At 35.3% G+C, this 12569-nt stretch overlaps 1 protein-coding gene across 1 annotated transcript in view; it reads right to left on the reverse strand.

Annotated features, from left to right (window-relative positions):
• The window catches only part of BTBD9 (BTB domain containing 9), a 125385-nt gene that overhangs the window by 46867 nt on the left and 65949 nt on the right, over positions 1-12569 (reverse strand). The window contains exon 8 of the mRNA XM_026844895.1: positions 2313-2422. Coding sequence (XP_026700696.1) covers positions 2313-2422 — 110 coding nt within the window. The remainder of the gene's footprint in view (positions 1-2312; positions 2423-12569) is intronic.

Genomic DNA, 12569 nt, shown 5'->3' on the forward strand with positions numbered 1-12569 from the left:
TTACAGGTATGTAAAGCAAAGCACTAAATGGATATAAGGTCACTTCGCTGTATCAAAGCTGTTGAGAGTATTTTTGAATAGGTAACACTGATGGCCATACATTCTGGTGGAACAGCCATTGTGCCCCTGCATCATTTCGCAACTGGACTGCCCTCGACTAATCCCAGAATCTTTCCATTTGTCCCTTTCTCACCACAAATTCTGCAGGGCCAAGTATCCAACTGTTGCTGCCTCAGTTACAACTGGATGTTGGTTCACATTTCTCTTCTAATTAACTACTTGCTGAATTCTTACTCTTTTAATTTTCTATTAATTGTATTGACTACCATCCAAGATAAAAAGCTGTAGAGTCCTACAGGTGCCTCTACTTATTGTAGATCACTTCAAACCACTTGCATGTATATCAGTTTGACTGGTCCACACTGAATGACAGGATAGTTCCACTGATCACCAAGAACAACAGATACTTACTATTATGTACTCCAAACCCTACTTACCTGTAAGATACTGTAACTATAAAAAAAAATTTCATAAACAGATAAATTTTAATAAAGCCATATAAAGTCTCCATCCCCTAGATTATCTTTAAAACTCATTAAATGCTAAAACAGTTGTCTCACTAAAACTCAAAATATCACTGAGTATCTGAAAGACAAGTCAATTACGGTACAAGTACACTTCCACAAACATACATAAATTCACTACCTTGCCTACTGTTACAACCAAACAATCTTTGAGTTAACACAAAAAGAAAAAGGAAATCCTATGTTAATTGAGTCCTAAATTAAGTATTTGCTAAATAAGACCGATAAACTTAAATTAAAAAAATACACATATATGTACCACTTCTTTGCACATAGTAACTCCGATTTTGTATGACGTTCTTAAAAATTCGTAGCTGGCAGTGCTAAATTTGAAATTTAGCTCAAAGGTTTTATCAAACTTGAAACATTTTGGTTCTCCATTAACTAGCTTACTGAAGGTAGTAAACACAGTTCTTCCTTACTGCTTATTCTATTTTCTTGTCAATAGCAACTGCAAAATTACTTGCAAACTCCCTAAAACAAAGGGAGAAATTTCTATTTGCATTATGAGACCGCTTGTACACTTTGGGGCTATATAACAAAATTCAGTAAAGTGTTATTGGTCAAGCTACTTATTTTCTGTTTAAGAAAAAAATAAATTGGGAAATTACACAGCAAACCTCGTAAGATCAGGTGTAACCATGCAATGCCTTTATATAAAGCATGGGGAATGGGCTGATAAATTTCATGGAAGGAAGGTCCCAGTTTTTCACAGCTAAATATAGTTTTCTCAGAAAAAAAATCAGAAGAAACATGTCTTAATAAAATCTTCCCTCTTATTTTTTTGAAAACTTTTCCCTTCCATCTATCATAGACGCATACTTAAAATTTAAATATATGTTTAAAACCAGCATGAACTCTGAGAATTTTGCTGTAATTCTCAACTTCATGCCAGAAGTAACAAAGTGTGGGAAATCCCACCTAGACAACTACTAAAAGATGCACAAAACTCTTCCCAAAGAACTTCAGGATCTCACTCACATGAGTTTATATAGAAGAAAGCACAGAAATCCCCATTTGGATAATAAAAAAAATTTATAGTAAATCTTACTTTGACACATCTTATTATTCAGTATTGTGGGTGTGTTGGGGATTTCTACCTTAAGTGATGTAATACTATGTACAGGTACTTAAACCAGTACTATATAAGCTGTCTGGAGCTCCAGAGGTCACAGAGCTCCATCAACGTGATGTTATGAGAATAAGGGCAGCCAATATAACGTTCTGCCATGGCTAAGTCTGTCTATGACTCTTTGGGGGAAAATCAACACATGAGAGTTTACTTTTAGCCGTTGAAACTAGGCTGTATAAGAGGCCCTAAAATGCCCAAATCCATCTTCACTGCAATAAATACCTCTGGTTACTCCATCCTCATTACAGAATTCAGGCTAACCTAGTGGGAAGCAAGAGCAACCATACCATGACATGCAAAAAACCCCCCCAAAACCGGATTAGCAGCACAGACTGACTCAGTTACCAGTGGCTTTGCCAGCAGTAGTTGATTTAATTTGAACTTTAGCATTCCTGCAGCATCACTAATTAATTCATCGAACTGGAATTTCAAAGGAGTCACAAGGACTAGCCAACTAATTCTATGCTTATTCCATCATCTAATTCAAGTTAGAGATTCCTGTGTGGCAATAGAAGTAGAGCAAGAGTTCAGTGATGATCGGTGTTAAAAAGTGTTTGCAACAGTTCACATAAAAGGAAAACAGTTCTATCTCTTACCTATCAGACCTTTCTCCAGAGTAAAGGTTTTGTTTGTGAACATGCATTCAAATGCCACAATATGGAAAACTTTGTTCACTGTGTTGTGGGTCCCAACAATTCGAATATACCTGTAGGGGAAAAAACAAAAAGTAAGTAGCACAAGTTAAGCACGACAAACTTCCATGCACTGACATATAAATGATTCAGTTTGTATTGTGCAGACCCATAAGAACTGAGTAACTGTTAAAAAAATAAGAAAAGGAGTAAAAAGTATAAATTTCACAGCAAACTTGCATCTACTCAGGATGTTGGGTCCAGTACCATTTAAGAAATAAAAAAAATAGAACTGTAAAGAGCTGTAAATTCTATCAAAAATCTTTCTGGACTAACTTGCCAAGAATAGTAAAATGAGGGACATTCTAGTTCAGAAATGGTCTGTTGGTGCAAATGTGTGCTCATGGAGGCTTTTAATAATAATTTAAAAAATCCCTTTACCAACTACTTTTCACCACAATGAAAGATTTCATACAGCCAGGACAAACCCAACAAATCAATTAAGCTCCTCTGTAGAAGCCAAAAATTAATTCTGTTTTAATATGACTGTTTCTAATGCTAACAATGTACATGATATCCATGTCTATGTTGGTGTATTTTTTATTATTAACAAAAATCTGAACAAACAAATGTTATGAAACAATGCTAGATCTGGGTTTCATTCCTGGTTGTATAACTTATACTTCTAGACTCTAATTGAAAATCAAATAGAGCTGCTTTCGAACACTGTGACCTATTCACCTTCTGTATTAACCTGGAGGCTTCACTTTCTATAAACAGCCATTAACCTTGATTCAGCCTGATTCCCGCATTTTTTGAAGAGATTCAACAGTTCTTACTATAAATTCTGAAAAATCCTAACCAGAACGTTGTATACTATCTCAATAAGTGTTCAGCAAGCAACACAGAAAATTACCTAAAGGAAATACAATTACCCTACAAAATAGGTTACCCACACTGCACAAAGCTTCATATAAAATGAACTAATTTAAATTAACAGAATGAATGAATCTTAAGCAATACCCTCAGTCTGTATATAAAATAACCTTTCACTTACATATTATAATTATTGTTCCAATAATGGCTGTTCACCAACAGCATAATTTTTTTGGCTTATGTTCATCATACCAAGTTGAAAAGATATACAGCTTTCAGTCCTGGGATTTTTTTTTTTTTTTTTTTTAAACAATAAACCCCCCTCATAGCTATTTACTATACTAATGCTTAACCTTCTCTTCCACTTCAAGACTTGAGTGCCTTATGAAAGAGCTCTTAAAAGCAAGCCTCAATAACTGTTATTACTAATATCTGTTTGTCTTTACCATACATAGAAAAACAATCTTAAAAAATAATTTTAAAAATCCACCTATTACGTGCAAGACAACTAAGTCACCTGAACATCATGACATCACTAAAACTACCAGTTTTTGAACTATGCTCCTTTTAGCTTATAATAGTTTCATTTAAAAAAAAGTTATTAAATATTTTGATTAAAATTACAGAACTGATATACAATATGCTCAGCTTCACTTTAAAAAGAGATTTTCATTATTATGACTTGAAACAAAAAAGAATAATATGCTAATCCCTAATATTAACTTGCAGATCAATTAATTATCACAGTAGCAAATTTCCTGCAAGTCATTCTATGCAGAAAAAGTAAGATTTGCAAAACTGGAGAAAATATTTTTCATAAAGAAGGTGAACCTGTATTTTAAGAGTAAAGCAGAACTTAGCCCTCACCATGTAACTGTGAGAAGTGCCTGCAAAGAGCATCACAGGGACCTTGGTTGACAGTCAGGGAAACAAGTTTTTCTTTACACCTGCCCATGTGAAACAGTTGCTGCAAGGTGATATGTGAAATGCCATCTTTTGGGACTTACATTATGAAGGCAAAACTCCATCAGCCTCAGTTTTTCAAAAACATGCGGAGGATAATTTGCAGTGCTTTTGCAAGTGGTGCAGTCAGGTACAGCCATAGCAAAAACATGGTAGACACACAGGAGCAAGAAACCTTTGTTAGAAACCAAGGTTTCTATTCACAAGGCTGACCTTCTGCAAAACTGATGCTGAAGGTCCACAAAAAATATTATAACCAAATTATTCAGGGGACTAACAGTTTGCTGTTCAGAGAAAGTTAACCTGAAATTTGAAAGAATCTCAGTTTTAGGAGGTCTGGTACACATCTTCAGCTAACAGTATGTGTCCTCCTTGAAGTTATACGCAAAGACATATTTGGTACAGTCTTTTCAGATTATTTTATTTTTGTCAATTCACAAGCAGAGTATGAACTCTAAATACACAGGCAATGACCAGGATCCAACAACAGTAGATGTTCTCATTCTATCCAGCATCAGAAGCACAGAATTCAACTGAACACGGAAACAATCTTGGAACATTTATAAGTGCACGTGGAGGCTGGCTCACCACAGAGACTCCCTCATCTCTCAGACAAGAAAAGTATTGATTGAATTGTGCTGCTTGGACAAAACACGCTTCAAGCTAACCAACAGAGCATTACTAACGGCTATATTTTCACATACTGCAGTTACGTTTCCTTGCTTTAAAGGAGAATAAACAAAGTAACAATATTAATAGGAATACAAGAAACTGCTTCATAATTAGCATTAAAAGGTAATTTATTTAGATTTTTTTGTGTTATAAAATTGTAACACCAGAACAAAATTCTTGATTGTTTTTGGCTTTTTTGTAAGTTGGGCGGTTTTTTTTTAATACATCAAAAGGGTGAAAGACACTCAAAACTTGAATAGTTTGCCACAGAAAAAACATCCTTATCATACTGCATACTTAAGTTAAATAACATATCACTCACTGGTTCATGAAGTTCTCTGCCAACAGTTAGAAAGGAACAAAGCTTAATCTTGTATTCTAAATAGCCTATCAATTTTTTTAAGCAATAGGTAACAATGCTTCACATTGCTGAAGAGCTTTAATTTTGTGGTAATATAAAACAAAATCCCATCCATTAAAATAATTGCGTGTACATTAATATTCTAAAGTATATAATTTTGATGTTGTAAAATTACTGCAAGGTAGAACATAACGATATGACAAACCCTACCCTTCCTCTCCAATACATGTAGTTTATTCTTTCCTTATATCTCTCAATGTGAATGACCAGTATGATTTCCTGCCTGAATCTTGCATTCTTCAACTTCATGGAAATTAATGTAATCTTCAGAATTACTTTAAACACCCTAACTTCTAAAGTCACAGTCTCAGGTTTTGCATAAAAATTGTAACTTACTATTCCACTTGAAGCAAGATACTAAAGACAGTAATGTTCCTTCAAATAAGCACAATTTATTAGAAATGCCCAGTACTGTGAGGTAAACAAGCTGTATCTGAATTTCAAAGATCACCAATGAAGAGTGATATTGAAGGTACATAACCTATTTCAGAAGAGTCAGATGAAAATGTACATACTGAAGTAGTACATCTCAATGAGAAGAACACTAAACAACAGGCTGAAAAAAAAGAGCTGTTTGAGAAATATGATAGTGAGGAAAAACTGCAATGCGAACAACTTCAATATGAGCAATGAAGTCTTAATTCAAAGTATACAGACTTCAGAAATTTAAAATGCCTATTATAGCTCATGACATGCCTGAAAATGTGTAAATTTTCCTAAGTATTTTTCTGCCAGATGGAAATGCAACTGAGTTATGATTAAAAATAAAAGTATCCTTCAGGCAATCAGAGTATGTGTACCATCAAATCGTTCTTCTGCAGTGATTATTAGTTGGAATATAAGAGTGCAGGCAACAAAATTAATATGATCAATTACTGAGCCCATGCAACTTTTGACAAATGCTTAAAATATATGGAACATGTTCTGTGTGATCATTCATTAAGTTTTTAAAACATACTGTAGTGATTTTGGCTGGGATAGAGTTAAATTTCTTCGCAGTATCTTGTAAGGTGCTGTTTTGTATTTGTGCTGAAAAGATTGTTGGTAACACCAGGACATTTCAGCTACTGCTAAGCAGTGCTTGCACAGCATTCAAGGCCTTTTCTTCTTTGCACCCTGTTCCACCAGCAAGTATGCTGGGTGTGCACAACAAGTTGGGAGGGGAAACAGCTGGGGCAGCTGACTCCAACTGTCAAAAGGGATATTCCATCCCAGGAAGGGGGGACATTTGGAGTGATGGTGTTTTCCTTCCCAAGGAACCATTACACATGATGGAGCCCTGCTTTCCTGGAGACAGCTGAACACCTACCTGCCAATGGAAAATAGTAACTGAATTCCTTATTTTGTTTTTCTTGTGCATGTGGCTTTTGATTTACCTGTTAAAACTTTCTTTATCTCAATCCATGAGTTTTCTCACTTCTACCCTTCTCATTTTCCCTGCCATCCCACTGGGGGTTACTGAGCGAGTGGCTGGGTGGGGCTGAGCTGCCCACTGAAGTCAGCCCACAGCACCATGGTACTGCTTTTGGCTTTAGATGGCAGAGCAGTAACAGGTAAGGCTCTCTGACTTTGTTCAAAAGGCCTAAGATACAGACAACTGCAAATTAAGCACTGTGAGATCTAACAGACTTGTGGTTCCCACAAACAAGTCTGCATCATACCTGCAAGAGTATTATACCTGAAGATAATTAGGTAACAGTGACGAGATGAGATCAGTGAGCAGGCTCTGTGTACAACTGTCTACAGAAAACTAGGAAGATAATGCTCAGTATGTTTGAAAAAATCCATCTTCTCTCCATCAAGTGTAGGGAGATCCTTCTGACGACTTAGACTGCAAAGCTGGGACCCTTTCCTGCAGAACTGCTGTGAATACTGGTGCTGACAGTCCCTCTTTGTATAATGATCTGTTCTTCAAAGCTTTTGCTCAAAGAGGTAAAAATTCAACTCCTTTTCTTAATAGGACTGATCACCCAGCCTGTGTTTGTGCAATTGCCCTGACCCATGTGCAGGACCTTGCACATCACTTGTGCACTGTGTCTTGTGATACTTAAGAATAAGCTCAAACTTTGCATAGTTTTGCAACCACTTTTCACCTGTTCAAGAAGTGAGAATACGCTCACCTCCAAGATGAGTGGGATTCTCACACCTTCAACACTACATGCTTACAGTTACTATAGTCCTCTGAATCAAGAAAAGCAGAGGAAAAAAACAACGATCATATTTTTAACAGATGACTTTTCCTGAAATACATGTATAATTTTTGCTGATTAAATCAACATAAATGTGTATACTATTTTCAGTAGCCATACAGAGTCATCTTTCTGTGTGCTTATCATTAATTAAAGAGGACTGCTGACCAAACTTACTTGCATATGCTGAATTACAAGGTAATTTAAAAGCTCTGATTACCAGTAGATGGAAGGGGTAAAAAACAGCAAAAAGCCAAAACACTAAATGAACCAAAAAACTTTAGAGCACTTTGTTAGTGGATGACACAAGCTTGGACAAACCTGATTAATCTGAGACAGGAATGATGAAGAATTAACTAAACAATCAAAATCCTGATGTCAAACTATGAGTTTTAAGTATATTGTTCACTGAAAAAGAGACATGGCAGAGAAAAAAAAAAAAAATGAGCACAGACATTAAAACCACTACAGGCATTTTTTCCAGTGAAATTAGAAATTGTTCACTTTCCTGTCAGGAACAAAGCATCTTTACACAACACAAAGTTACCTATAAATTGTTGTGGGATAGCAGACTAAAAGAATCACAATTCAAGGGCTAGACTAGCCCCTCTGTCAAGACACTTTAGACTCAACTGATAGACTAGGGGGAGGAAGACAGAAACAATCCTGAAACATTTTTTAAAGAGAAAACCTTGATCACTTTTGGGGGGTTTAAAAGTACTTCCCTGGCAGGTGAACAGGACTGCAGCATGAGATTTTGCTCCTTTAGAAGACATTTTATTTTGTTTTCTGGCCCCATTTGAGAATAATGGATATTGACAGTATTTAAGTTCTATAAATGTTTCATCCACATGTCACAAACTTCTCTAGTTACAGTTAGCCATGCTACAATTGGCCCGGAAATTTCCGTAAGAGCTATCTGTATTACTTTTTCTTCCTTCTCCCCCAGCAAGAAAATTATTTTAACTAGAGGGAAACAGCATGTTCTACCAGATCTTGGTAGAATTTCAAACTACTAAAATTTAAATGAACTAGCTAGGTTATTTAGGCACCCACATGGTCATGGCCCTCATCCATTCCCTATTCTTCCCAGAGATATTCTTCACCTTTACATGAAACTGACTTGGGCACTCTCTTGTGACTACAAATACTCACCTTTCTGAACAACTACATTATGTTTTAATTCTGCTCTTTACATTTGTACGGCTGACATATAATTCGGATATCAGATGCTGCTGAGCATACCATTAATTCAGCTGTGGATACCTTAGAGGACTACTAATACCAGAGCTCAGCTGTCTGCATCAGAACAGTACTTAGGACATACGTGTCAAAGCATAAAAATGTGCATTCTCTAGGATCCATTTTAATCCTTCCTTATAACAACACCAGTAAGATACAAGACAAACTCTGGAATATCTTAAGCACAGATTCCAGTCCCTTGAGAATACTGAGAGAGAAACTAAGAGAGGTAAAGGAAATTATCTGGTATTTTGCACTGATATCCACTCTAAGTTACTATCAAAGTAACAGTGAACTAAAATAAAGAACTAAATCTACTATGTACAAAACAAGCTCTTAAGATCCCAGAATTTCAAAGCATTTGGTATGAGACACCAGTGCTAGTCTTACACACTTCATATCTCCTAACTGCTTAGAAACCACTAACATTCACATTCTGATCACTGCCTCAGAGATGCGTGAGATACAGCCCAGCACACAAGGGCATTAGAAGACATTCTGTTTGTCTTTTAGCGGAAAAGGACACAGTGCTATTCACCACCATCTAAATCCCATTTATTGACAACTCTGTAAAATGTATAATCCTTCTGGTTCACACAGCTGAATCAACAGACTCATGGCAGGAAGATAAAAAAAAGCATGGAGGAAAAATCTGTTGCCAAAATTAAATCATGTGGAAAAACAATGGGCATAAATGTATAAAATAATTAAGCCAGAACAAACATGGAAAGCATTTCTGTCTTTTGACAGGAGACAAGTTGTTCTGCACATAGACAACAAAGTCTAATAGAGTCTATTTTACACCAAAGGAAATCCCTGCTGCAAATACAGAAAACAGTGACAAATCAAGTAAAACACACAAGACAAGATTATTGAACTTTAGTAGGAAAAACATACATAACACCTACAAAGCCTGTACAGTAAGAAACATTTTCTCCTTTGCAACTGAAGTAAATACAAGCAACAGTGTGACGGTTTGAAAACACAACACATTTCACAATTTACTAAAATGTGTATCCAAATATTTTAAGCTGCAGCATTCAAGAGGCTAAAAATATTGATATACAATAATCACATAGGATATGTAATTGCTTGTGTACTCTATAGAAGCAGTATATCAATCAAGCAACCAATGTTTCTGAACATATTTAACCAAATTAACACAAATATGGGAATGTAATTAACGTTTGCATGATGTGATAATACATTTTATATTCTATGCATAAGAATAATGAGCTTATAAATCATAGTTTTTTCATCTTTTTCAATTTATTTGTTTTTAAGAACAGAAAACCCCAAATTTGAGGTAAACTTGCTTGAATCTGAATCTTCACATGGTGTGCATCTCTAGTTCCATTCAATTTCTCAAATCTGAACTTGGCGCTGTAAGCTTTGTTTCAGGTCAGATCTGAAACCAAACCAGTTCTATTTCCTAGAACCTGTCTAGATATGCAGAGAAATCTGTAATTTCACCTGATCTCATGGACTTCCACCACATGAATTCAAAATCTGGTAGAAGGAGGTAGTAAGATTCTGATGAATCTACATGAAATCTGTATTTAAACCCTATCCCTGATTTGAGTTTGCAGCTAAACCCAACTAAAACATCACCTTCATTTATCTTCATGCCCTGTTGAATACAGCAAATGGGTCCCTAATAAATTAAATTTTACAGAAAAAAAACCCCAGTTCTTTCTAAATAGAGAAGAAAGCATTATTCCTCAGGAAGTCTGGTTCTAGCACAAAGTGGATATGAGACTTAGCCGACATGACCTTGCACTGCATTCCTTCCAGGCTGGTGTGACATGGAGCCAGATTCTTCCCAAAATGCACTTAACCTTCAACAGGACTTGTTTTCTTTGAATCACAGTATAACCTGATGTGGTTTCATGGCTTTTGGTCAATTAAACTTAGGCTTCATTATATAGATACACTGAAGCCTCCACATTTTTAAACACACTGAATAATCAGAAGAAAATACAGAAAAGCTGTGTTCAGTGAAATTTGAGAATGTTTTCCATTTTCCCCAACTCTCATGTTCCACCAGCCTGTGAATTTAACAGTAATTTAATGCAGTAATTGTTTCTTGCTCCAAGGAGAACATGTCAGTAAGAGCCATCTAAATCTAGACTGGAATCAGACTATATACAATATGACAAAGAAATACTTGAAAAGTATTAGAAGAAAGTGATCTACAAACAAGTGGAAAAAAAAAAAATTAACATGCATCAAGGTAGTTCAACAAAGAAATAAATGTGGCTTTGACCTGTGTTTAAAAAAGCAAGGAATTTAGAAATTCTTCCTACAAAACTCTAGTGAAGATATATACAGAAAATTGTATTTAGCTTTGGCATCTCAATATCTGACAGATGGTAGTAAAGAAGGGTGAATTTTTTAAAAGAGGATGAAAATGAAAAAAAAAGGCAATTACTGAAAGAATCCTTTTTATATAAGGATGTTTGGATGAATCATTACTAAACAGAAGTACAGCGACTCTAGGCACATAAGCAGAAGAGAATAATAGAAGACCTCCAGGGCTCTCAAAAGGGCGTCATAAACACACATGAAGAATGAAATGTTAAATAAATAAAAAGTAGAAACCAACCAAACACTCCCCCCACCACTGTAACTTTTTACTTACCGAGAAATATATACAAAGATATATGCAAGGAACCCTACCATCTGTTATATTGAAATTATACTGGGAAAGTGCTAAGCAATACTCAGTTAGAATCAGCTAAGTACTGGTAACATAAAAAAGACTGGATGCATCTTTTTAATCAATATTTTTAAGATTTCAAAATTTTTACCTATGGATATAACTCCTTGTAGCTGGAGTTGGTTAGAAAATCAATGCAAAAACGTTGCTGGCTCAATTTGTAATTTGCTGCACAAACAATTTTGGAATGCTGAAATGTGGGGTATTCCATTAAGCTAAGTTTGCCTTACACATTTAAAACATTTATCAAAGTTTTTAGTGTTAATATTTAAGCAGTTTATATGTAAGGCAAGGATGGCTTTGTTAATTGGTTCCTAAAGATATGATCATACAGTTATTAAAACCACCATACTACCCAGTGATTTACAGATAAAGACATTAAACAGCAACAAAGACATTTACAAGAAACATCAACTCAAATTCTTCAACAGTAGAGATTTTATATCTGTAGCAGCAAAACTCCTAAAAAAAAAAATAATCACAAGTAATGGTCTACTTAAACTAGTGAAAATCTGATTGCTTTTATGTTTTTTTTAACATAATTAAAAGTATGCAACACCAGTTCTGCTCCTGATACCACAGAGCTTAACCAAACTCTTAACTATGATCATTCTTCACATCTTATGGAAATATATATCAGATACTACAACATGTAAGAGAAGCCTCACTGTAAGACACATTTCACATTTTTCAGATTGGTGAAACAAAACGTCTGATGCAAGACAGATCACTGAAAGTATAAAGCAATTATTTCTAAATTCACTAAATTCTGTGTTTCGTAAGAAAAATCTGACATGGTATCAATTAGCAGTATCACCGGCCACACATATATGTGGTTGCTACCTCAACTAATCAGAGTGTCTACTCTGCACCACTTACACTTCCACCATATTCAAGACCTAACTGCTAACTACCGCAGGCCTGAACTGAGCTATAAAATAAAGAACAAAAGAAATATTATTTATGGGAGTGTTCATCAGACATGGACAGTGCAGCAGATTGAATCTTGTAAGCTTCATAGTTCTAGCTATTTTTAAACCAAATTGTATTTTACTGGAACTAATAGATAACATGACAAAAGAAGATCATAAATTTGGATCACAAGTAGGTCTCTTTAACCTGCACAAACAGCCTTACAC

This window comes from Athene cunicularia (genome assembly GCF_003259725.1).
Source record: "Athene cunicularia isolate RWA chromosome 3 unlocalized genomic scaffold, athCun1 chr3_part1, whole genome shotgun sequence".
Lineage (NCBI taxonomy): Eukaryota > Metazoa > Chordata > Aves > Strigiformes > Strigidae > Athene > Athene cunicularia.